Source organism: Sceloporus occidentalis, unplaced genomic scaffold (genome assembly GCF_023333645.1).
Source record: "Sceloporus occidentalis isolate IW3139 unplaced genomic scaffold, rSceOcc1.0.p SCAF_73, whole genome shotgun sequence".
Lineage (NCBI taxonomy): Eukaryota > Metazoa > Chordata > Lepidosauria > Squamata > Phrynosomatidae > Sceloporus > Sceloporus occidentalis.
In genome coordinates, this window is record NW_028317053.1 from 317,816 (window position 1) to 342,421 (window position 24,606).

Consider the following 24,606-nt stretch of genomic DNA (forward strand, 5'->3'; position numbering starts at 1 on the left):
CATGTCAAGGTGGTTTCACAAGAAGTGGATTTGCCGTTTCAGGTTTCTTGCACCAACTCTACTTCTCAGAAGTGTGTACTTAGTCAAGGGACTTTGATTTTTTTTCACTGCACATGAGTTTGTAAAAATCAGAGCAGCTAACATTGGCCATGCCTGAGAGGCTTGCTGATATCAATATCACCATCACCATCACCATCATCATCATCATCACCATCATTGTCACAACAAGGGAGACTTGTTAGCATTAAAAGCACAAAAAATACACCAAAACCACACTTTGGAAGGTGACACTCTCTCAACTTCAGAAGCTGACTCAAATCACATCATCACCACACTATCCTTGTCGAAGCAAGGGACAATTGTTAGCATTAAAAGCATCAAAAATACACAGAAAAGGCACTTTAAAATGCACTTTAAAAATACAGTTTAAAAAATACAGCTTAAAAATGCACTTTAAAAATACAGTTTAAAAAATACAGCTTAAAATGCACTTTAAAAATACAGTTTAAAAAACACATACAGTACTTCCTCCTTCTCCTTCTCTTCCTCTTCATCCTCCTCCTCCTCCTCCTCCCTGGCACCAAAAAAGGGCAAAGGAAATGGCCCTTTCCTTTCCCCTCTGGCTGCAGCCCAGCCCAACAGAGGAGGAACTCCTCCTCCTGAGTCTGGCTGGCCAATGGGGGCAGACTGGGGCTGGAACAGCCCCGCCCCCTGCCAGCCCTCACAGGCTGAGGCCTGGAGGACCCAGCCTGAGGAGGAGGAAGTCCTCCTCATTAGCCCTGCGCGCAGCTCTGCAAGGGCCAGCAAAGGCAACCTCATCCACCCGGGACAAGGAGGAAACCGTGCAGGGACGCCCCCTAGTGGTCAAAACCCGGGATTGTCCCGACCCCAGCCGGCTTATGGCAACCCTACTCCTAACCCAACACTGGCTATTTGAGTCCTCCTGAGCATGTTGTCTGGTCCAGTGATGCTTTCATGGGCTATATAAAGCCACCCAACAATTCATCTTTTCTTTCCTATGAAGGTTGTGGTAGCATGGAAATGGCTACATCTGTGGAGTGAAGAAGTCATTTACTTCAATGGAGATTTTAGTAAATGTGAAGTGCTTTTGTGGGGTGGGGGGATGTCTTTAAAGATAAGAGCTGATTAACATCACTAAGATGTCTGGCTGATACCAGTGCACTTTTTGAATAGGGCCAGGGAATGTCTCAGTAGGCTATGATACATGAGAAATGCAGCCTTGTTTGCGTGGAGGAATAATGATGGCAGCTCCATGAAGAGGATACTGCATTATCCTCCATCCCATGTTGAAAAAGGCATGATTGTTGTGAATATCTAGCAAAGCTGTAATAGAAAAAGAATAATTTAGGAACCTGTAAGTAATTAGAACAACACCCATATTTCCCCTCTTTGCTCTTCACAGGTTTTTAAAAATAGATCACTAATAACATAATCAAATGTTAATCTATCATGTGTCCTGCTTTGCAGAAATTCAGTGACACCATTCAGTTTTCAAGAGTTTTGAAGGTATAGAAATTGTATTTCTATTTAAGAGACAAGGTTTTTCTTTAAAAACAACACCACCAAAGTCCATTATTATTGTTACAGCAGGTTATCTTGATGTGCCCTTTGTAGGAGCAGCTGCTTGCAGAGTATATGAGAAAGCAAAAGCTGCTTTAGTTCATGTTCTGGCAGGAGTAACCTCACTAGCAAGAGAGTCGAGAGCTCTGAAGAAAATGAGTTTGAAGTGGAGCTCAGGTCAAGGAAATCAAGTAATCAACATCTCATTCCATGGCCAGTGTGGTAGTGATATTTGAATTTAGTATTCACATTAAAAAGATGTGTCTTTTCCAGAAGCAACAAGAAAGCCAAATAAGTAATGCAGATCATAGAATGAAAAAGGAATGAGGAAAAAAATGGCCATGGTCTCCATTTAAAATTCAAAAATATAATAAATAGTTTCCTACCTGCTTAACTGTGATGAAAATTCAGGCTCTCTTTTTCATTCTGATCAAATGTAACAGCAGACACGAAGAAGTAAAAAAATAAGTTGGCAAAATGTCCAGCTGAATCGTATTGTTAAGAAGTTTTTTTTGTTTTGTTTTTAAAAAGACTCTCTTGGCTTTGCTACAGATGTTCTGTTAAAATATTTGAGATGTATATTTTATTTGATACAGATTTATATTATGTCAATTGTTATTAATGCAAAAGGTTTAAAAATAGTTAAGTTTCAGATATCAGTGGAACCACAGTGAGCAGAGACTACTTGAAAAGAAAACATTATGCTTTGTAGTCTATGAAAAAACTTGTGTCTTCTATATAAATGCCTCTGTTCAACATCTCTCAGCCATGCATACTTAGCTCAAACACAGCTTTGATACATTTGATGGCTGGTTCTGATTTTAAGTTTTTAAGCAGACCAGTGATGACTTGTACAGACACAGGTCTTCACACTGTCTAATATAATTCTGACAAATGAAAGTTTCAGGGTTTTCGTAGTAGGACTGTGTGTCAAATTGGTGTCTGACTATTTTGCCATTTTAGAAACCTCAATTTCCCACCAAAAATTCCTGCTTCTCTATGTGCATCTTGAATATATGAATAGGGGGAAATCTCTTACTACTCTTCAGCATGAACTCAAAAACAAGAAAGCCAAAAATGTAATGAAGAACCTAGAATGAAAAAGGAATTGGATAGCAGTGTTCATTCCAATGTCAAAGTGAGCAAGAAGGGGAAAGAGAGACCTCCTTTTCATCATGGATGAAACTTAGAACAGTATCAGAAGCAGCCATCAGAGAAGGGATGTTGGGGGTTCACCAGGGGCTAATGTAGAAATCTCATTTTAAGTATTCAATAATGCTGGTTATAATTGCCAATAGAGCCTATATGGAGTTGTACACCACAGTCCTTGGTTCATTCTGTGGTGTGCAGAATCACTGTCTTGCTGTTCATGGTGAAAAGCAGAAATTGCAGTCGTAACAATTGTGACATTATTTTCTTCTCAGTGGGTTTTTTAAAGCCATAAGATTAAAAGCACCAAATAAACTAGCTTTCCTTTGATACATTATAACTGTAGGCAGCTTGTCCTGCAGTTTTGCATTTTACAGTAGACCCTTGTTATACGCTGGGGTTTGGTTCCAAGATTCCCCGTGTATAACAAAATCCATGTATGCTCAAGTCCCATTAAATATAATGACATAGCAAAATGGTGTCCCTTATAAAAATGGAAAATCAAGGTAAATTTATACTTTTTTAACATTTTCAAATCATGGATGCTTGAATCTGTGTATAAAAATCTGTGTATAAGAAGGGCTGACTGTATTCCATACAGGATCATAGTTTCTGGTTGTGTTGTTACCTGCTCAAAGTGTTAAAATGATCAGTATGCTCCTTCCTAGAGAAATTAAAAGCATGAATTAGTTGTGTAATGGTATTGTTACCCATTGGTAAATGGTGAATTGGGGCACTAGAATTTTTTCTTTTGGATTTATACATTGGGTCCTTTTTATCCTCTGGGGTTTGGTTCCAGGATCCCCCATAAATACAAAAGCTCATGGATGCTGAACTCCCACTAAATACAGTGACATAGTAAAATGGTATGCCTTAAATAAAACAGAAAAATCAAAGTTTGCTATTTGGAATTTATACTTTTTTAGAATATTTTCAAGCTGCGGATGCTTGACTCCATAGATAAAGAATCTTTTTGTTTTTCTTCAAACAGAATGTAATTCAGTGCAGTGACAGTGGAAGAATTAATTTGCAAATAATTAGAGGATATTTGATGTTAGCATATGCAGATTTCTGAAGGACTTAAAGATTTAAGGACAAACTTGTAGAGCTAGTTTAAGGCAAGCTGTAATAATGTTAAAATATTAGAAATTCTTTTAATATAAAATTAAAACATTTTATTAATATGTAAGCAGAGAAGCTCAAAATAAAATTCAGTTCCAAAACCTTAAAGTCACAAATTAATTAAAAGGAACAGATTATTAACAACTTTGAAAATGCTCCCTTGATTTATCCATTAATGGTAAATTCTAAAAATGATGTGTGTTTGATAACTTTGGTTAGAAAATTTCAGTTGCATTATTTTGATTTCATAATATATTAACATGAAGTTTGTGCAACGGGAGATTCATAGGTCATACATGAAATTTAATGTATCACATGATGTGATCCTATAGGAGAGCCATAAAAGATTAAATGAGTACACTTTTCCAAGACCCCTTTCTTCATTCCATTCTCATTCTTCAGCAGTGCAGTGTTTCACTGGGTCTCTGTGGAGTACTAGATTAAACCAGTCTTATTGTACCCTGAAATACCATGGAGCAGTACCCTTTTACATATCTGGTTATCCTTTTTGTTCCTAGAGAGGCAACCACAATGCAAAAAGAGAGAAGTTACCATCAGTGGCTCAGATACCTTTAATCTGAAAGATTCCTGCATACACCAGATAAATTTGACATTATAAATTTAACTTCCTAATGGAACTTCCAAATTCTGTTTCACTGTTGCTAAACCTGCTTATACAAAAAGCACCTGCTATTTTTTTTACGTACCAATGCAGTATGTATGCATGCTCAGGAGTGGTGAGGCAGAGGTGAATTAGATGAGTTGCCTGGCTCTGTTATACTTAACTGATCAAATTGGGAGTTATGAGCAAAGAGCATACAAGGCTAGAAGCAACTGGAATGAAAATATAAGGTATTGTCTTGAGTCTAGTTCCAATAGATGTAATGAGCACAGAAGGCAGCAACACCTCAGTGGGCAAAGGGCCAATGACATTGTTAGGGGGGTGCGAGGGGTTCAGATTGCACCAGGTGACACCCTAAGGCAGGAGTAACATCACTGCTCCTCAAACATCTGCCTTTGGTTAGAAATGGGCTGAGATAGTGTGAGTGAGATGAGGTTTAATGGGAGGAGAAAGGAGAGAAACCAGCTTTTAAATTTTAATTTTTTTTTCATTTTTTAAAAGAAAATATTTGAAAGCATTGTAGTTTACCAAATTTTCCCTTCAACTACATGAAACTATGTATATGAATATGTGAATGTATTTAGGCTGTGCATATGATACTGTAATTTAAAGGTATAATTTTAATTTTACTAGTTGTTTATGTCACAACTATTACATTCAGTAATATACAGGAATTATGATTAATGAGTAGCATTAGTACAAAAAAATTTTACTAAGGATTTTGTATGGTGTAGTATGGTTGGAGATCAACTCAACACCATGAGTTACCGCACTGGATGACACCAAACCTAACGATGACACTGGCAAGGGCTACAGGAATTACACTCAAGGAGAGCCTTCTCTTCATCCCATCATGCACCTCATAGTTACATGTAGTGGGAACAGAGGAAGGAGCATTCTCAATGGCCTGTCCCAGGCTCTATCTTTGACTGGCCTCCTCCATGGTGTCCTTTCAGTGGCAGGTGAAGTCTTTTGGGTTCAGGCAGGTCTTTGGTTCCTAACTGCTTATATAGGCACCAGATCCTCTCTGAACTTGGAAGCTAAGCAGGGTCAACCCTGGTTATTACTTAGATGGGAAACAACAAACAAATACTAGGTGCTGTAGGCTATATTTCAGAGGAAGGAACTAGCAAAACCATCTCTGAGTCTTCCTTGCCTAAGAAAACCTAATGAAATTAATGAGGTCTCTATAAATTGACAGGTGACTAAAAAGCACATACATACATTGTCTGGGGCTGAGACTTGCCTAACATCACCCATTGGGTTTCCCTGGCCAAGCATACAATTGAATCCTGGTCTCCAGAGTTCTAGTCTAACAGACAAACCACCACCTAACTCTACTTCATTTCCTGCTATGCTGAAACTTGAAATAATATGTGTTGAGTTTTTCACAAGTCACTCAGCAGGCAGCTTTCTTCTGCTGGTGAGACTTCTGTAGCTTATCCTGTTGTTACAGAGTGTACCTTTATACAAGCAGAAGCTGCAGTTTCAAAATATTTTCTGTTTTATGGAATGCTTTTCAGTGCTTTTCTGCCCGTAAGCTTGTCCTGACATCTGTAGATCTGCTGTTTCAGATAAATCATACGTGTGCAATGGTGTAGTGGCATCATAAACTTGCTGTTTTGATTATGAGTTAGTCATTGACCCTTGTTGCAATACATGCTTTAAAAGTCAATGAGAATGCATCGCTTGGCACTGTTGGACACATTGATATTTTTTGTAATAAAAAAACAGCCTTAAGGCTGCTGTTATTTATGAAATGATATTAGCAATAATGTTCTCTACTCTTGACCTATATCAGTTTCTTCCTTGCCTTATCATCCTTGACCAAATATATACTCCTATTTGTTATACTTAGAGTGCCATTATAAAGCTGGCTATGTAAAATGTGCAACAGTTTCCAAAGTGGCTCTCTTCTGATTCATGATATTGTTAAAAAAAAGTGTCCCATGAAAATTATTCTCTATGGAACACATTCTTTTTAAGATGCACCTTTCTGAAGTATTCTCTACAGTTTTTACTTTTTGTGGGTTTCACAAGCCAGATTAAAAATTACAGTGATAAATATTGTGGTGAACTTAAAATTTCTTCCTTTTTAAATTGCATTTGTTCTGTTGTTCTCACTCTTCTGTCGATATATATATACCTCCCTTATCCCATTTCCCCTCTGCTCCTTCTTGTAGGGGATTTATTGAAGCTGGATAAGCAATCCAGAGATGCAATAGGGCGAGGTTCAGAAATGAGTTTCCTACTATTTGGAAATTCTCAAACCATTATAGATCAAGAGCTCTAGCTTGCTTCATAATGGCTTTGTGTAGTCTTCTTTAGTCATGCTAAGTCCCCACAGTTTTTTGTAGTTACAAAATTGTGGAGTAGGCTTAAAAAAACAGTTTGGAGAGCTCTTCAAAAATGTTCATTGCAGAGTGTAAGGACAAATTAGGAAACTATGGATGTGATAGTCTGTCAGGTTTTTGTTGCTGTTATATTTCTCAGAATCTTAGTTATCTAATTCATTTATTCTACTTATTGTTTTGCAGGAATTTTTTCCTCTTTCACTAACAAACAAACAAAACATGTTATGAATTGCTCTTTTTAAAATATACACATTTCTTTGTTTCCTCCTAATGTATATTTTTCATTGTACTTTTCCAAATTGTGCACAATAACTTGTGTGTAATTCAGAAAGAAAATCAGAGAATCTAATGCTCACAACCTCTTCCTGATGATAGGTGATTGACAAGATATACATACAATTTGAAAACAACTTCAGCATTTCTTTTCCATCCTCATTAGAAGCAACCTGCTTGGTTAGCAATGGCCTCTGCCACGTGGATTAGGGCCTTATATAAATTCAAATCCCGTTTGAAATCTCATGAGAGTTGGCCCTCTCATGAGATTACAATGTATGCTGGGAGATCTGTTGAGATCTCCCTGATGGGTTGAGAGCCGAAGTGGTGGGACTTCTTGTGGTCCCGACCAATCACAGCACCAGCCTCCCTAATTGGCTGGTGCAACAAGAATCCAGTTGGGGGGGGGGGTCAATTCTCCAAAGCTGTTGGGGTTCACTTACCAGAAGCAGGGAACCAGCTATTCCTAAGAGATTTGCACTAGGGTGTGTGGGCCCTTTTGGCCAGCCTGGTGGGGGATAAGGGCTAAGTCTATGCAGATAGTGTAGGGAGAAAATAGGTCCAGTGAGCACCTATTCAAAGACATAGCCCTGTTAGCCTGGAAAATTAATATATATAGGGATCTTGTAGCATCTTTGAGTCTAACTGAAAGAAAGAAGCTGGCAGCATGAGCTTTTGTAGACTTGAGACTCCTTCCTCAGATGCATCTCATGCTTCTGAGGAAGTAGGCTCAATTGGCTGGCCAGAGGGCTAGCCCTCACTTTAAATCATACAAGTTGAATGTTGGATACTCAGGCTGGTCTTTCAAGTAGCAGGTCGACTGGGCAGCAACCTAACATTTGAGTTCTCCTTGGGACTCAGGTGTTCATTCAGGGGAAGGTGGGGAGGAGGTCTAGGGAGACCATTTACCTCCCCTTTTGTACATTCCAGGGGATAATTCTAAATAGGTGAAGGTTTAAATAAAGTGGCCCATATTTGTTTCTTTTAAATCATTTTCAGTTGTGTTTTTTTTAAAAAAAAAATTGTCATGGGGCAGAGAAAATAGGGAAATTCACAGGCAAGATAGTTCTCTTTAGAAAAGAATTCTGCCTGAATCTTGACAGTTCTAATCCTTTGGGAAGTGGAACAGTGTCAACTTACATGTAAACCACCCATATTACAGGAATCAGAAGGTTATCTTCATCTGCCATCTTGAATAACATTTATTTTGCTCTTCATTCATTATTAGATCATTTATTTTATCTTCTTATTATAAAATAAATGATCTAATAATGAATGAAGAGCAAAATAAATGTTATTCAAGTAAAGGAAAATTGAATGAAAATTTTCAAATGAAGATGAACACACAATAGCTGGCATCTAGTTTAGAGGCGTGTGCAGGTTTATGGCCACCTTATGCCTGCATGTGTATTTTCCCCCTTTTTTCTTTTGGATGTTCCAAAGGTTGATATTCCCTTCCTCTGCAGTGACAAACCCCTCTCCCAGGACTCACCATTGAGCTGCTACAGCCTCCTGACAGCCATTCCATGGCTGGTGGAGAGCAGGAGGGAAGAGACTGTAGAAGCATCTGTTTATGTCCCTGTACCCAGAGCTGAAATGATTACATTATCCACTGAGACCTTTAATGTTACACTTTGCCATACAGAATGTCATCTGTTCATCATTGCACATCCCCATAATATTATGTATACTTTACAAATATTCGTGTCCTATCTTGTAATCCAGATTTATTTCTCTCACAAACTTTGGTCTCAGTCAACAGTGTTTTATAATTTCAATTAAATGGAATATTTTCTAGGGGAGTTTCTCAATAGTCCTATGTTTTGGAGAATATGTTCAACTCCAGTGATTTCTGCTGAAGGCCCCTAAAGAAGGCCTTTTCTCATTGAGGCTGAAACGTGTTGGGTTCTTTAAAAGATGAATAACAGCTGACTGTCTCACAGCATGTGGAGCTTGCCTCCTTAATGTTTTCTGCTTATACTGTATCTAACAAGAACATTGGTCCTGTATTATCTATCTGGTAGTGTCTCGCCATGGTTTAATTCTTTCCTTATCCCAGTTAGAAGTGCAAGGAATTGAACCTAGGATCCTTTGCTTGCAAATCATGTGATGTACTACTGAGCTACTGCCAACGCCATGATGTCTGCAGATCCACAATTTCATGTGGTGGGTGGTACAGGATATAAAAACCCTTTGTGTTTTTCATTCTTTCTCCCCCTTTCATTGTGATAGTTATTTGCTAGCAGCTTTTAGAATTATTTACTGTTGTCTCCTTCATGTTAGGAAATGTGTTTCCAACACTTTTTTCCTTCACGGAATTTCTGTGTTTGTTCTTACAGCTTCCAATTCTCCATTTTGAAATTCAGTTCTCACTTGAAAGAATCAGGACAATTTTCTGATTATTAGCACCTTAATTCCTTCCTTTTTCTTTTTAATTGATGTTTTCATCTTCATACGTTCTATATTTTTCCCTAATTCCATGTCTCTCATTTTCTTACTTTCTCGGTTTGTTCTGAGTTATAGACTATTGCATTTGGTATATTATTTTGCTGTTATTTCTAACTCAGAGTGTGGCCCACATAAAATCTTATGGTGGTTATGAACACTTACCTGCAAACTTTCTAACCAACACTGTATTCCCTGCCCATGAAATATCTCAACGTTGAATGGAATTCTAAGTAAGTTCATTTGCATTCAGTCCAACATTTCTCCTCACCATCTGCTGTTGTTTTGTGTGTGCGTGTGTTTTAAATTATTTTCATCAGTTCACAGCGTTTCTGTTTTTTCAAAGATCCACAATTCTGCATTTAACCTCCAAGGTCATAAAGTCAAATGCTTGTTATTTTTGCACTTTCTTTTCTTATTCTCATTCAGAATCCATCCTGCTATAGAATAAACTGCTTTACCAATAAGTAATATTTTGTTAAAATGTGCATGAAAAAAGTGGCTTATGGAATAGTGCATATATGTGTTCTATTCTTGGATTTTGCTGGCTGGAAAATCTTATCTTAAATCATAGGAGCAATCTGGGATTCCTCTCTGAGTGATTCCAGCCTTGCTTTAAGCAGTTGTCTGGAAGGAAAGGGGATGGGATTCCATGCAGGTGAGCCAGCAGAGAAGGAATGAAGTGCTCAATCCCTCTTTTGGCTAGCAGGAAAATGTACATGGCTTCTGATGGAAGGAATGCGTTGTGCCTCTTCTACCAATCCTTAGTATGCTAGTAACCTTTGTTTAATTTTTGAGGATTTATTTACAGGATTGTTTTAACTCCCCATGAGTGAACAGGCAAAGTAATGTAAGAAGTGGACCAGTAACTAACATGTTACACACCTAAACTATGTTCTTTCCAAATGTGATTCATTACTTGGTATCATTGTAGCTCCTGAACTGCATGTAGTCTTTGGAAACTATATGGTTTTTGGAAACTTTCCTGCAATGAGGAGAAAAAATAGCCATGAGTATGAGGTTTATTAATACTTACATCCCTAAACTTTAGTGCATCATCTGTCTCGCTGTCTTTTTTTTTTTTTTTTGTCTTTCTTTCATCTATTTATCCATCTATCCATTAAAAGGGAGAGGTTATTTCAGGCCTGGCCTCTCGATGAGGTGAGATGAAAACTTAATTTCAGACAGTGTTTGGGGATATGTGAAACATTACATCCTTCCTTCCTCCATTGCTAAAAGAGCTAACACCACTAGTGCTGGCACCTTTCATGAGAGTCTGAGAACTTCTGGATGCAAGGCATTGAGTGAGTGGCCATTTTGTGAAGCTCCACTCTCCAGTCTTCTATGTAACACAGAAATATCACTAACCCTTTTATTTCCCAATTCCCTTACTAAGTTTGGAAACCATGACTTATTAATAAAAAATATGACTACTCTTTAGAATGTATAGAGTGAACTTTGTACTGGCACTATGAGCATCTTACGTCCATCCATAACTAGGTACATCCAAAAATGGAACAGGAGGGTGGGGGTAAGAAGATAGCTGGTAGAGGTCAAGAGTATGGAAAAATATTGGCAATATTATTTCATGATTAAGAGGGTTCTTAAGACTGAACTTAAAACAACAACACTGTACCCAACAGTGCTAAGAGACTGCATTCTTGTTTATTTCCAAAGTATGTATTCCAGTTAGGGTCAACAATTAAATGGCTGGTATTACAATCCCATTACTTCACTGCACAAATATTATAAGTAATAATAAAATAAAACTTTATTTATATCCTGCCTCTCTGTCAATGACAATCGAGGCAGTTTACAAGTTAAAAATGACATATAATCCCATGTCCCATATCCCACCCTCCCCTAAAGCGTCAATTAAACAGTTAATAATTTAAAATCACACGTTAAAATAACAGATCAAGTGAATAGGCTATAGCAAATTCAGAGGGGTGGTAAGTTCACATTGGTGGCTGGGTTTTCTATTCAGAAAAGGCCTGCCAGAAGAGATCCCTCTTGATAGCCTTTTTAAAGCTGTCCAAGATGGTAATATGATGGATCTCCTCTGGCAGGCCATTCCATAATCTGGGAACGGCTGTAACTCTGGGTAGTTACAATCAGTCTAGTTTTTATAGGCTGCAATAAATTCCTCCCAGAGGACCTGGGTGTGTGGGGTGGATGGTATGGAAGGAGGCGGCCCCAAAGATAGGTTCGACCCAAGCCATTTAGGGCTTTAAAGGTCATAACCAACACCTTGTACTGTGCCTGGAAACCAATGGGCAGCAAGTGGAGAGATTTTACCACTAACCAACCTGGCTGCCACGTTCTGAACTAATTGAAGGTTCTGAACTAAGCACAAGGGTAGCCCCATGTAGAGCACATTGCAGAAATCGAGTTATGAGGTTACCAGCGCATGTACCACAGTTTCAAGGTCCCCCATTTCCAGGAAAGGACATACCTGGCATATCAGCCGAAGCTGATAACAAGCACTCCTGACTTAATAACTGAATTTACTGTTATCAGGAAATGCTAAAGCATCCCCTGCAGCGCCCACTATCAGGCATGTCAGAGCTTTAGTGTACAGTAAGTAGGGTTGCCATAACTGAGGAGCTCCGAACCGGGACAAATGTAGGACAAGGCTTAAAATGTAGGACCTTTTTTTAAAGGTCCTACATTTTAAAACCTTGTCCTCCTCCTCCTCCCCGGCTTGGGAGGAAGCCTCGGCCTCCTCTCAGGCTGGGAAGGATGCAAGGGCTGCTCCTCATCGCGGCGATCACCGCGGTGGGAAGCAGCCTCCTCCCGGCCCCCACTCCCTTTCCCGGCCTCGGTAGAGGCTTGGGCCTCCATAGGGGCCGGGAAGGAGGGAGGAAAGCGCCCGCGATCGGCGCGATCGCGGGCGGCCCCCACCCCCTTTCCTGGCCTCTGTGAAGGCTTGGGCCTCCATAGGGGCCGGGAAGGAGGAAGGAGAGTGCCCGTGATCGCCGCGATTGGCGCGATCGTGGGCGGCCCCCACTCCCTTTCCCAGCCTCTGTGAAGGCTTGGGCCTCCATAGGGGCCGGGAAGGAGGGAGGAGAGCGCCCGCGATCGGCGCGATCACGGGCGGCCCCCACTCTCTTTCCCGGCCTCTGTGAAGGCTTGGGCCTCCATAGGGGCCGGGAAGGAGGGAGGAGAGCACCCGCGATTGGCGCGATCGCGGGCGGCCCCCACTCCCTTTCCCGGCCTCTGTGGAGGCTTGGGCCTCCATAAGGGCCGGGAAGGAGGGAGGAGAGCGCCCGTGATCGCCGCAATCGGCGCGATCGCGGGCGGCCCCCACTCCCTTTCCCGGCCTCTGTGAAGGCTTGGGCCTCCATAGGGGCCGGGAAGGAGGGAGGAGAGCGCCCACGATCGGCGCGATCGGCGCGATCGCGGGCGGCCCCCACTCCCTTTCCCGGCCTCTGTGAAGGCTTGGGCCTCCATAGGGGCCGGGAAGGAGGGAGGAGAGCGCCCGCGATTGCGGCGATCGCGGGCGGCCCCCACTCCCTTTCCCGGCCTCTGTGAAGGCTTGGGCCTCCATAGAGGCCGGGAAGGAGGGAGGAGAGCGCCCGTGATCGGCGCGATCGCGGGCGGCCCCCACTCCCTTTCCCGGCCTCTGTGAAGGCTTGGGCCTCCATAGGGGCCGGGAAGGAGGGAGGAGAGCGCCCGCGATTGCGGCGATCGCGGGCGGCCCCCACTCCCTTTCCCAGCCTCTGTGGAGGCCCAAGCCTCCACAGAGGCCGGGAAGGAGGGAGCAGAGCCAGGCCGCCTCCCTCGCCGGCGGAGTAGGCCAAGCAGGGAACGGAGGCGAGGCTCCTTTCCCTGCCTGGTGTCCGTCGCGTGGGTGGTGTGTGTCCCGGGGGCGGGGCCAAACCGAGGCGGGACCGTGCGGACCCGCCCCAAACTGGGAAAGTCCCGCCCCCTGGCGGGATATGGCAAGCCTAACAGTAAGCCATTATATCCACAGATTCTTTTCCCATAGATTTAACTATCCACAGCCTGAAAGTATTTCAAAAATATACATTCCAAATAGCAAACTTTGATTTTGCTATTTTGCATAAGAGACATCATTTTTCTATGCCATTGTATATAATAGGACTTGAGCATCCACAGATTTTGGTATCCACAGCAGGTCCTGGAACCAAACCCCAGCCGATACCAAGAGCCCACTGTATTTGGTTGGCTGCTTGTCTTCTGGAATAAGCTTGGCTTTCCTCCTCAGAACAAAGTGGTGCAGGTTAAGTGGTCTTGGTGATCTCTTCAGTTATATCACCCATAATACCTGAGACAGCAGGCTAGGTTTGGATTGCAGGGCAGGCTACATGGCCCATATATAACCTTTTCCTCTAACATAGGACTATTCCCATGGCCTCAGGAATAGAACTGGAAAGATTATTCTCTATTATTTGCTTCCTGATAGTTGGGAAACCTCATTGAGAATAATAATAAACCATTGAGATTTTTGCAAAGTTTTCCCTGTGTTTAAACATCCCAAAGTATTCAGACGTGTTTTTTCTTTCTTTGTCAAAAGGACATGTGGGAGTGGGGGGTGGGGGTGGGGGTGGGGTTTTGTGCAAAAAATGTTCTCTGTTCAGAAAATGTGTTCTTTGCACACCCATAAACCCTCATGTCCTTTTGCTCAGAATAATCCCAATCCTCTAGTGATTTTCTGGAGATGTTGGTCAGCAGCTACATTGCAAAGAAGCGGGTGGGAGATTTTTGTTTCATGCATAGATATCCACTTATATAAATGTTTGTTTGTTTGGGGAATCAGGAATGGGTTATGGGGGAGAAAACTTTTTTTGTCTATTCTAAATCTGTTCTGTAACATCAAATGGAAGAGTCAGGGGCAATTACTTTGCCTTATGAAAAGAATATGTATTATCCTGTCTTTTACATTTACACTCAAAATGTATTTGATTTGAATTGATTCAGGCTCAGCTGTGCTATAAAGGTTTGTTTATAAAATGCTGAATTATGCACTGAGTCTACCTGTAAGATGTCAAGACTGGAAATTGCATATTTTTAAAAATCATTTAGATTCCAATCTGGTTTGGTTTTGATTTCTAGACATTCAGGAAATGGAAAAATAAAAATTTTGGAATGAAAATGGATCGGACATGTGCAGTTACCCCTACAGCTAAGTGTGACTTTATGGAAATTTAAGATGTGGAGATTTGTTTTCAAAGTGTCTCATTTTCTCCAGAAAGGAGGATCTGTATAATCAATTATTCTAGAGACTTTCCTTCAAGGAATATGGACTAGAAAAGATGGATTGTTTTGAAATAAAAACACTTCCATGAAATTGATCCATTTCAGAATCTGACTGTTTGAAAATATACCAACTATTGGATACGATAGTGGGTCTAAACATCCATAAAATATTTGCAGGAAATAGATTAACCCAAAATATTGCCCAATCCTATTATATGCTTCAGTTGTGCAGCAAGACAAAAATCAAATTGCACTTATTATAAAACATATCAACCTGTTTAGTGCAAATAATCAATACAAACTAAAAGACATACTGAATGAATTGAACAAAATGATTCACTTCTCTAGTAAGCAGCTTTATGTGTTACCGTATTCTCAATGTAATTATGAAAAAAAATAGTCAAAATGGACCTGGCACAGTGTGCAACTCATTTAAAAAAACCAAAAGAAGCAACTCACCATCAGTAGTCCCTACATGTCATTGAACACACAGAGTGTACTCTGTTAGATTTGTTGCATCTTTCTGCACTAATTTACATCCTGCTGGGAATAAATTTAAGTTTGATTATTAGTTTTTAAAATACTTGTTTTACTCAGATGTTATGGATTGCAAAATGAGGGACAGCACATGGTAGGCTGCCACTGTTGCTAATCACCCTCGAAGGAAATTCCCTGATTGGCTTACTGGAATGCCCTCAAATTTCCCGGAATGGGGGCAGGATGTCTGGGTCAGGGAGTGGGACTTCCAGGTCAGGGGGTGCAAGGCACTATGCGAAGGCTAAAGGGGGTGGGACTTCCAGGATGGGAGGTATGTTGGGAGATTTTTTTGGGGGTGGGAAGGTATTTTTGGACAGGTTTTTTGGGTAGGAAGCTTGAATTTCCCAGAATCTTCCCGGAAATTTGGCAATCCCGGAAATGACAAGGAAAAACTTTAAGATTCCCAATTTCTGGGAAAAATCTCAGAAGTTGGCATCACTGTAGGCTGCACACCATAAGACAGACTGAGATCTTGATTGCTCTAGAGTGATTTGGAGTGATTTGGGCTCCATTACTCTTTGTGGATGGGAAAAGAATGGAATAAACATGTGGGGGTGTGATAATCTTCCCCCGATCATGCTATTAGCATGCTTTAAGGAAAGGACTTTGCTACTGTCTGACACTCTCCTCCATCTCCGAACGGTTCCTGAAGCCAAGCCTGGGGCAGAAGCCTTGGAGTGGGAGGGAGGGGAAGAGAGGAAGGAAAGAAGGAAGGGGTAGGCAGGCAGGGAGGGAGGACTTCAGTTGTTGCCAGTGGCAGCATGGCTGCATGTATGCACTGCCATTGGGGACAATGTAGGCTTGCCATTGTGGATGTTCAAATCCGCTGATGGCAAGTCCGTGGATACCAAGATCCCAATACTAAAACATCACTTATTAAAAGACAAAAATGCAATCATAAAGATAAAGGTGCTTTAAAACAGTACATATTAAAACAGTTAAAATACTAAAATGCATTCAAAAAATAAATATAAATACATTTGCCTTTATTTGTGGATTTGATTATTCATGAATTTGTCCAGAGGGGCAGAAAGGATAAAAGAGAACTAGAGAGAAGATAAATTGGGCTCTCCCTCCGGGTGTGTTCTGGCTGTGGGAGAAAGAGGGAGGGAGAGAGGACTGACAGGCAGGCAGAGAATGAGACAAGGGAGGGAGGCAAAGGAACAGGCAGCAAAGGCTAGAGGGCAGAGAAAAAGAGGCAGCAAGAAGGAGCAGAGAAAGAGGCAGCAAAGGCTAGCAGGCAAGGCTGGAAGGCTGGAAAGAGGCAGCAAGGTGGACAGAGAAAGAGGCAGTGAGAGGAGGACAAAGAAATAGGCAAGGGCAACAAGCAAACTATCCAGGACTACAGAAACACTCCTCATCTCCTCTCACTGTCCTCTAGAAAGTCCTGCTGAGGAAGGGGGTTGCCATGGATATTTGCAGTTTTTCCACTTTTGTAGAGTTCCTGAGCCCCTAAGCCCCACAAAGGTGGAGTACAACTGTATATACATACTCTTAAAACTTCAAAAACTAGCATCACATAGCATCAAGAGCCCAACTTGAACTGTTTGTGAAGGATGGGGCCATTCGGACCTCTCTTGGGAGGGAGTTCATAATTCTTTACGTTGTTTCAATTTATAATTTATGTGCTAAAGCCATTAATAGTGTTGTTGCTTCTCTGTATGTAATGGTTTGGATCAAAAATCAGCCCTTTTTCTGTAGGGATGCAATTCTTCACTAAGGGGTTGTAAAACAGACACACACACACTCAGTTTCACCCTGTTTTGAGCCTCAGCTGTTTATACAATTCACAAGTCTGAAACTGGGTGAAACCTGGATACCACTCTCCTGGGCAAAAAAAACAAACAAACAACAACAACAACAACAACAAACAGAGTGAGATAAAGCTCTGCTCTAATGTGGAAAGTGCACATTATTGCATTGGTGTATAAGCAGAAGAATGTGAGTGTCTTACAGAAGTTGTCCAGAGCACGCGCCATGAGATGCAGTCACATTGTTTGCCATATACTTTTTTTCTTTATCTAGCATATAAAGGCACAAGTAGCCAAATGCACCATCGGCCAATTGCATCAACAAGTTGCGCACATCCCATGAAACAAAATTATGAGATACACAGCAGGTTGCCAATAATGCAATGGATGTAATAAAAACATACCCAACCTGGCCAGTACTACTGGGGGAGGGGGCATGGGGTGAAGAGCAGAAAAGGATCATGTATGGGGGCCTCCATGATTGTGCTTTGCCAAAGTGTCACTGGGTGCATGGCTGCACTATATGGGCAGTGTATGTCCAGTCACACGGGCCATCCAACAGGATGGTAGCTGGGTGGAACGAGGGAGGTAATTGGCAGTCACAGGCAGTGTGTTCATGTGATGGTGTATGGGTAGAGTTGCCATAACCCGGTTGCAACCGGGTTTTTCCCGGTTTTGGCTGCACCTGCCCGGTCACGGCACGGGTGCAGCCAAAAACCGGGAAAAGCCCAGTTGCAGCGGGGTTGCTGGGCAACCCTGGGGCCTCACTGCCCTCCTCCTCCTCCCCCACGCATGGCCGCGCGGAGGAAAAGGAGGACAGCGAGGCTTGAGGCAGAGGAGGCTGCAGGGAGGCGGCGCCTCTTGGGCGCAGCCGCGCCAACCTCCCCGCCTCCCTGCAGCCTCCTCCCTCCTTCCTGGCCTCCGCTGGGGCCAGGAACGAGGCAAGGCCGCGGCAATCGCCGCCAGGCTCCCCGCCTCCTTCCTGGCCTCCACCGGGGCCAGGAAGGAGGCGAGGCCCTGGTGATCGCCGCCGGGCTCCCCGCCTCCTTCCTGGCCTCCGCCGGGGCCAGGAAGGAGGTGAGGCCCAGGCGATCGCCGCCGGGCTCCCCGCCTCCTTCCTGGCTTCCGCCGGGGCCAGGAAGGAGGCGAGGCCCTGGCAATCGCCGCCGGGCTCCTCGCCTCCTTCCTGGTCCCTGCGGGGGCCAGGAACAAGGCGAGGCCCCGATCCTGGCCTCCGATCGCGGCGGGGCCCAGACGGGGAGGGAAAGCCTCCTTAAGTGGAGGCTTTCCCTCGCCGCTTGGCCTCTGCTCCCCGCCGCGATCGCCAGGAAAATGTAGGACAAAATTTTCAAATGTAGGACACATTTTTGTGTGTCCTACATTTGAAAATTCTGTCCTACATTTTTCCCGGTTTTGAGGTCCGGCGCTATGGCAACCCTATGTATGGGGGAGGCAAAAAAATAATAATCCAGCAGCGCAGCTTGGTGCCGCATGGTGTGGACCGCCTGTGGGTGTTCAGCCTGCTTTGGGAGCAGGTCCTGCAGACAGCAGTAGTTCCAACTGAAAACCTAGGAAAACCTAGGAATGGCCTGGTTTTTCCTTGCTGTCTGCTCAGCCCCTAAGTTTCTTCTCGAAGATAGCAAATATTAATTTCAATATTTTTCTGCCCATTAGGAGAATGTCTTGCAAAAACAATAGTTTTCTAAGCATATTCACAACTCAGGTTTTATTTTGTGCAAAATGTAATTGTGGTTTTGTACAGGAAATAGTATTTTCTGCACAAGAAATAGCTTTTTTTTTGGTAACATTTTCATGCAGAAATAATAATTCATTCACAGAAAGTGCTGTTTCCTATGCATAAAATGCTGTTTTCTGTGCAAAACAACCATGTGTGCATTTTGTACAGAATTAAATCTCAGACTGTGAAGATTCTCATCAGTCTAGGATTCTTCTCTTCAGGATCATTTCTGGATCATTTTTTGAATATATTTTAGAATATTATTTTATCCATATTTCTGTACTTTTTTTTTGTTGTAAAGCCATCACTAAGCACCATGAGACCTTTGCATTGGTATGAAATGTGTTATGAAGTGTGAATTGATAGAAAGTTGTGCAAGGAGGAGTCTACTTGACATAAGGAGCTGATTTAATGGGCTGCACCTTGGAAAATAGTGGTGGATAAAAGCCCATTTCTGTTAGGAATCAAGTGGTCAGATTGTGTATGTGTCCTAGTAAAAGTAATTTTCCTAAAATGGCTTCATTGTTTGTTTAGGAGTCTAATGATGGATGGATGTCCATGGAAAAAATTGGTCTGAGACTGTCATTGATTAGGTCCAAATACGGCTGCCACATCAAAACAGATTCCAGGATTATCATAAATTTTAATCGAATGTTTATATTGTTCTACTGTTTTTATATTATGATTGTTTAATCACGATATGATTGTTTTAGCATTGGGATTAGGGGGTGGGCATAGGGATTTATTTATTTTTATTTTTGGATTTTATTGTAACCTTGATGTATTTTACTGTTGTAATCCGCCTGGATTCTCTGTGATAGGGCGGGCTAGAAATAAATTATTATTATTATTATTATTATTATTATTATTATTAAGAGACAAAAAAAACCTTTAGTGCAAAAGTAAGCTTACTGATGTTTTATGAATGCAGCAGATATTTGCAGAGAAAGCCCATCTTTCTGTGCTTGTAGCTACACTTACCATGAATGTGATTCCCAAGGTCCCTGTACACACCTCTTGGTGTGGAATGAACTCCCCAGATTCTGCCTATATTCTCTGTTTATATGTCTGTGCCATTCTACAACAATATTCTAGAAGATACCCCAAGGCTCTGAAAGGTACAGCAGGGAAAAGAGGGAACTTGACTTCTGACCCAACCGATGAGAAGAAATAGCCCCCCCAATATGCTGGTGAGATAAGGCTAGAGAATATAAATGAAATTGTATGATTGGTAACACAAAGGTTTATGTGAAAAGCCTACAGGAGAAAGCTCACTAGTTCGTTGCTTTCCTTCAGATGCTGAGACCATGGCACATCTCTGTTATTGTTGCATGCCTTCAACTTGTTTTTGACCCTAAGGCAAACCTATTACAGCGTTTTCTTGACAAAAGAAGGGGGATTGCCTTTGCCTTCCTCTGAGGTTAGGAAAGTGGTAGTCAGTGGGTTATTGGACTAGGTGAGCATTTGCTTGGACACCCAGGCTGCGTCCACACTGCAAAAATGGTCCAGTTGGACACCACTTTAACTGCCATGCTCAATGCTGTGGAATTCTGGGATTTGTAGTTTGTTGTGGCAACCTCTCGTACAGAAACTACAACTCCCAGAATTCCATAACATTGAGCCATGGTGGTTAAAGAGGTGTCAAACTTTATGATTTCTGCAGTGCTGATGCAGCCTTAATATCCTAGTCTAATGCTCAAACCACTACACCACACTAGCTACTCTGACTTAAAAGGCGTGCTAAAGTCAGGGCATGCAAACATTTCCATTAAACATGGATAAGTTTACAAGATAAAATTTCCTGTAAAAGTTTGTTATCTACTCCGAAAACCTGGAAGTAGTTTGTGACATTAGTAAAATAAAATGTATTTGGATTCTCAAGAACTATTTATAGATGTGTTTCTGTAAACTCTAAAGTTACAAATATGAACAAAAGATACATTATTTGAAGCAGTTCTGTGCTACATCTTTCTTATGTAAGATATGTGTATTGATTTTTATGTGTATAGTAGTTGCATTTCATTTTTAAAAGACGAGTTGAAACAGGAAGAAATGGTATTGTTTGAACGGTTACTTGTATACAGTAGTTTGGTTTTCTCATCAATACCTAACCTTGTAATACTGTGATATATTCAAAAAAGCTTTAGCAGACCTACAATCAGGAAAGGTAGAACAGCAATTCATTGCAAATGTACCACTTATCATGATTCATACAAAGACTAGTATTTAGAAGCCATTTTTATATGAAAGTAAAAAAGTAAAATGAGACTACCTGCTCCCAGCAATGGTAGGCAATGAACAAAAGGTTAAGTAAACAACAAGAAGCTTAAAAGAGGTGCCAAAAGAAAAGCATCAAGGTCACAGACCATGTTTCATCACTGAATTTTTTATCATCAGAAAAGTACTGAACATTCAGAACACAGAGAACAGATACAGACCTGTGTAGCTTAGACTTTATGTAGCCACTGTTTACTTGCATATTTTAAAATAAGCTTCTTGCTAAAATTACATATTCTAAAGCAAACTTTCTGCTAACGTGTATGCACTATCGTATATGTGCTAAAGTGTATGTCCCTGTATGTAGTTGCACAATTCTCTCCTCTGCTTTACTTGTCTTTTAGATTGACTGGGATAGGACAAACACATACAAATATTCATTTCTGGTAATCCTTTTATTTCAGGCAATCCAGACTGCTGCCACATGTAATGACTAGGTGTTGCAGTATATTCTAAGGCCATTTTATAGACTATATCTAAGTAGTGGTGCTAACTATCCATATATTCTTAAGAAAGGAATGTATCAAAATGAACTCTGCACTTAGAAATGTTGTAATCTCCTGTTTCTAAGAAGTACCTTCATATTTGTATTTTATTTATTTTATAGCATTTTAATATTTGTTTAGCATAATAATTCATTTTCTGATATTTACCTAATATTTTCCTTATTGACAGGTGGAATGGATAGAACAGCAAGTTGTAAGAATAAGGACAAAAAGAGATTACAAACCTGGCAGCATCCAATCCATGTATTTTAATGATCCAAAATGGCAGAGTATGTGGTACATGGTAAGTCCATATAGATTAGATGCTGTTTATTTTTTACACTGTAGTCTTTCATAATAAAAAAGTGAGGTATATGTTGTTGTTGTTTTGTTTTATGATATGCAATAACTGTTCTGAAACCTGAACCTGACTTGTTAACAAAAATTACCTGCAGTTATAATCATGATAAACTACAGAGGGAGGAGAATTTCTTAACTGGAGGCAAAGAACTCACAGTGGTAATATTTAATTTATTGATTGATTACAATTTATTTCCTGCTTGTCATGAGTTGCAAATAGGCCTTTTCTGTCAGAAAATATTGGGAAGGGTATGTGCTGGGTTATACAGTAGAAACCGCAATTGCAGAAACATGGTGATTTTAGCCACAGGTGATGAGATAACTCTGAAGAGGAAGCATACACTGTTCAAGCCTGTTCCAGGTCATTTGTGTGAGAAGAATCTAGCTGCAACAAGAAAGAAGGGGTGGTGTGGGAATGATGGGCCAGATGTTTTTATTAACTCTAACAAATGAGAACTGAGCCCGCCATGAGTTTGAAATTGTGTGTAATTTAATTCAGTAATGTTAATGAATGTCTTTGGACTGGATCTATAGTTGCTGAATAAAGGTTTGCTGAGTGTGACAGCCATATATTCAAAGATATCAATGTGCTTTCTGGCATTTCTGTCTTTCATTAGTGCAAGCTCTCTCCATTTTTCCTTAATCTTGAATATCCGTGCTAAAATAGGTGGGATCTTTGAATATGGATTTTTGAGAAGGACCAATTCCAAATGATATTATTGTCATGTATGTACCTTTAAGACTTCACTTGATCCAGAACGAGGAACCTATTCTTGGGCCAGCAAGTCCAATCCTACCCTTAGTCATCTTTACTGACTGCCATTTCATTTCCAGTCTCAGTTCAGGATGCAGGTTTTGATATCATGTTATCCTAAGAATGGCAAGAGAACAATGATTTGCTTTTGAGGCATTGAGGCTTCCTGTTTACTTACTTCTGGAATTTTTTTGAGTACCAGGGTTTGGTGTCCATATTGTGGAAGTGTCTCCCAAAAGAAGTAACATGTTCCATTATTGTCCACACTTAACCATGTGAATTAAAACATGTAGTTTTATAATGGATTTTTTGTTGTTTTGTTCTTTTTGTCACTTGCAACAGACGTATATCACATTTTTAAGATGAATTCTTCATTGAATGGAAAAATCCATGGAATAAATCCAAATTACACCAGACCACTCATTGTAATTATATTGCAATTACTTCATGAACAGGAGACATAGCCATGAATCTTTTTGGCCATCTCAGTAAATGGACCAACTGTTATGGGTCTACTGTAGTTAGAGTTGCCAGTGGAAGTCAAGCTGAAGTCTCTCCATTTAAAAAGCTTTCATAAATCAAAGCAAAGAGACAAAATTCCTCTCCATTTTATGATAAAAATCAATGTTTTCCATTTAATACAAACCATAAAAATAGCAGCAAGTGGATGGTATTCTTGCCTGAAATGTATAATGGGCATGAAATGGATGGCTTATACTGCTCAGGTTATGTAATAAACAACTCAAAGTAGCAGCTGAATATGCTATTCGTATTGTTCTATGTTCAATCTGAGCAGTATAGTTTGGCAAGGCAGTAAAGAAAGGGAGGACAGAGCAGCTTCATTTCACTCCAGAGTTTGAAAGAGAGGACTCCTTTAGATGGGGATTCTCTTACTCCCTCCTTCTCCTCTCCCCCCTCACAAGAACTTCTCTCTTCTTTCCTTTCTGACATTCTCTACTTGGAATAGGAGCATATATAGAGATACACAGAAGTTTGCATGTTAAACATGTAAAATTATGACTTTATCTGTATTTGGTTTCTCTTATGATAGTCTCCATTAATCCCTGCTCTCCCTCCCCCACTGTTTTTCTCTATGGCGGGATACAGACGGGCAAAAAGGGGTGTATTCATGACGTCATGAAGGTAGAGCCTTCAGACGGCCCTTACCTGAATGCCGTCATGAACGCGCCGCCTGCACGCCCCAAGCGGGAAGAAGCGGCATTAAAAAGGTGCTGCTTTTTTCCACTTCTTTTTGATTTGTGGCGTACGTGTGCAGCTCCGTATGTAAGCTGCTGCACCGGTACACCAGAATTGCTACGCCGCAAATATAAGTTGCCTGTTTAAAAGCTCCATGTCAGCTGCGTCGCATAATGGGTCGGGGTCCGGGACATGCGTGGTTTGCAGTCAAGCTTTAATTGCAACGTCCGCTGCCATGCAGCTGTGGAAGCTGCGGCACAGCTGTGGCGCATTTTAAGACTCGTAACCCTAACCCTAGAGCCACTTGTGCGCATGCGTTGCTAGAATCGCGGGAAGTTGTAAGTTTTGCCGGCGGATGTTTTGGTTGTAGAAAGTGATAAGGGAACATTTGGAATTTAAAGTGTCCCCCCTACACACATTCCTGCGCCATTTTCACCTGGGAACGGGCACAGTTCGGCTGCTCCTGGCACAGCTGTGTGGTGGCTCCCCTTTGCCACCAGGCAGGATGGCACAGCCATCCACCAGCACCCCGAAAAAAGGCAGGGGGATGTCTTGGTCTCATACTGAGACGGCTGACCTCATAGCTATATGGTCCCAGCCAAACATTTTGCAGAAACTGGAGCAGTCCTACCTGAATGCTGACACATATCGAGAAGTGGAAGAAGCCATGAGAGCTGCTGCACCGGTACACCAGAATTGCTACGCTGCTAATTTAAGTTGCCCATTTAAAAGCTCCGT

At 41.4% G+C, this 24,606-nt stretch overlaps 1 protein-coding gene across 1 annotated transcript in view; it reads left to right on the top strand.

The window, feature by feature from the left end:
• The window catches only part of LOC149286005 (proprotein convertase subtilisin/kexin type 5-like), a 352,398-nt gene that overhangs the window by 49,363 nt on the left and 278,429 nt on the right, over positions 1 to 24,606 (top strand). The window contains exon 3 of the mRNA XM_089494526.1: positions 21,748 to 21,861. Coding sequence (XP_089350652.1) covers positions 21,748 to 21,861 — 114 coding nt within the window. The remainder of the gene's footprint in view (positions 1 to 21,747; positions 21,862 to 24,606) is intronic.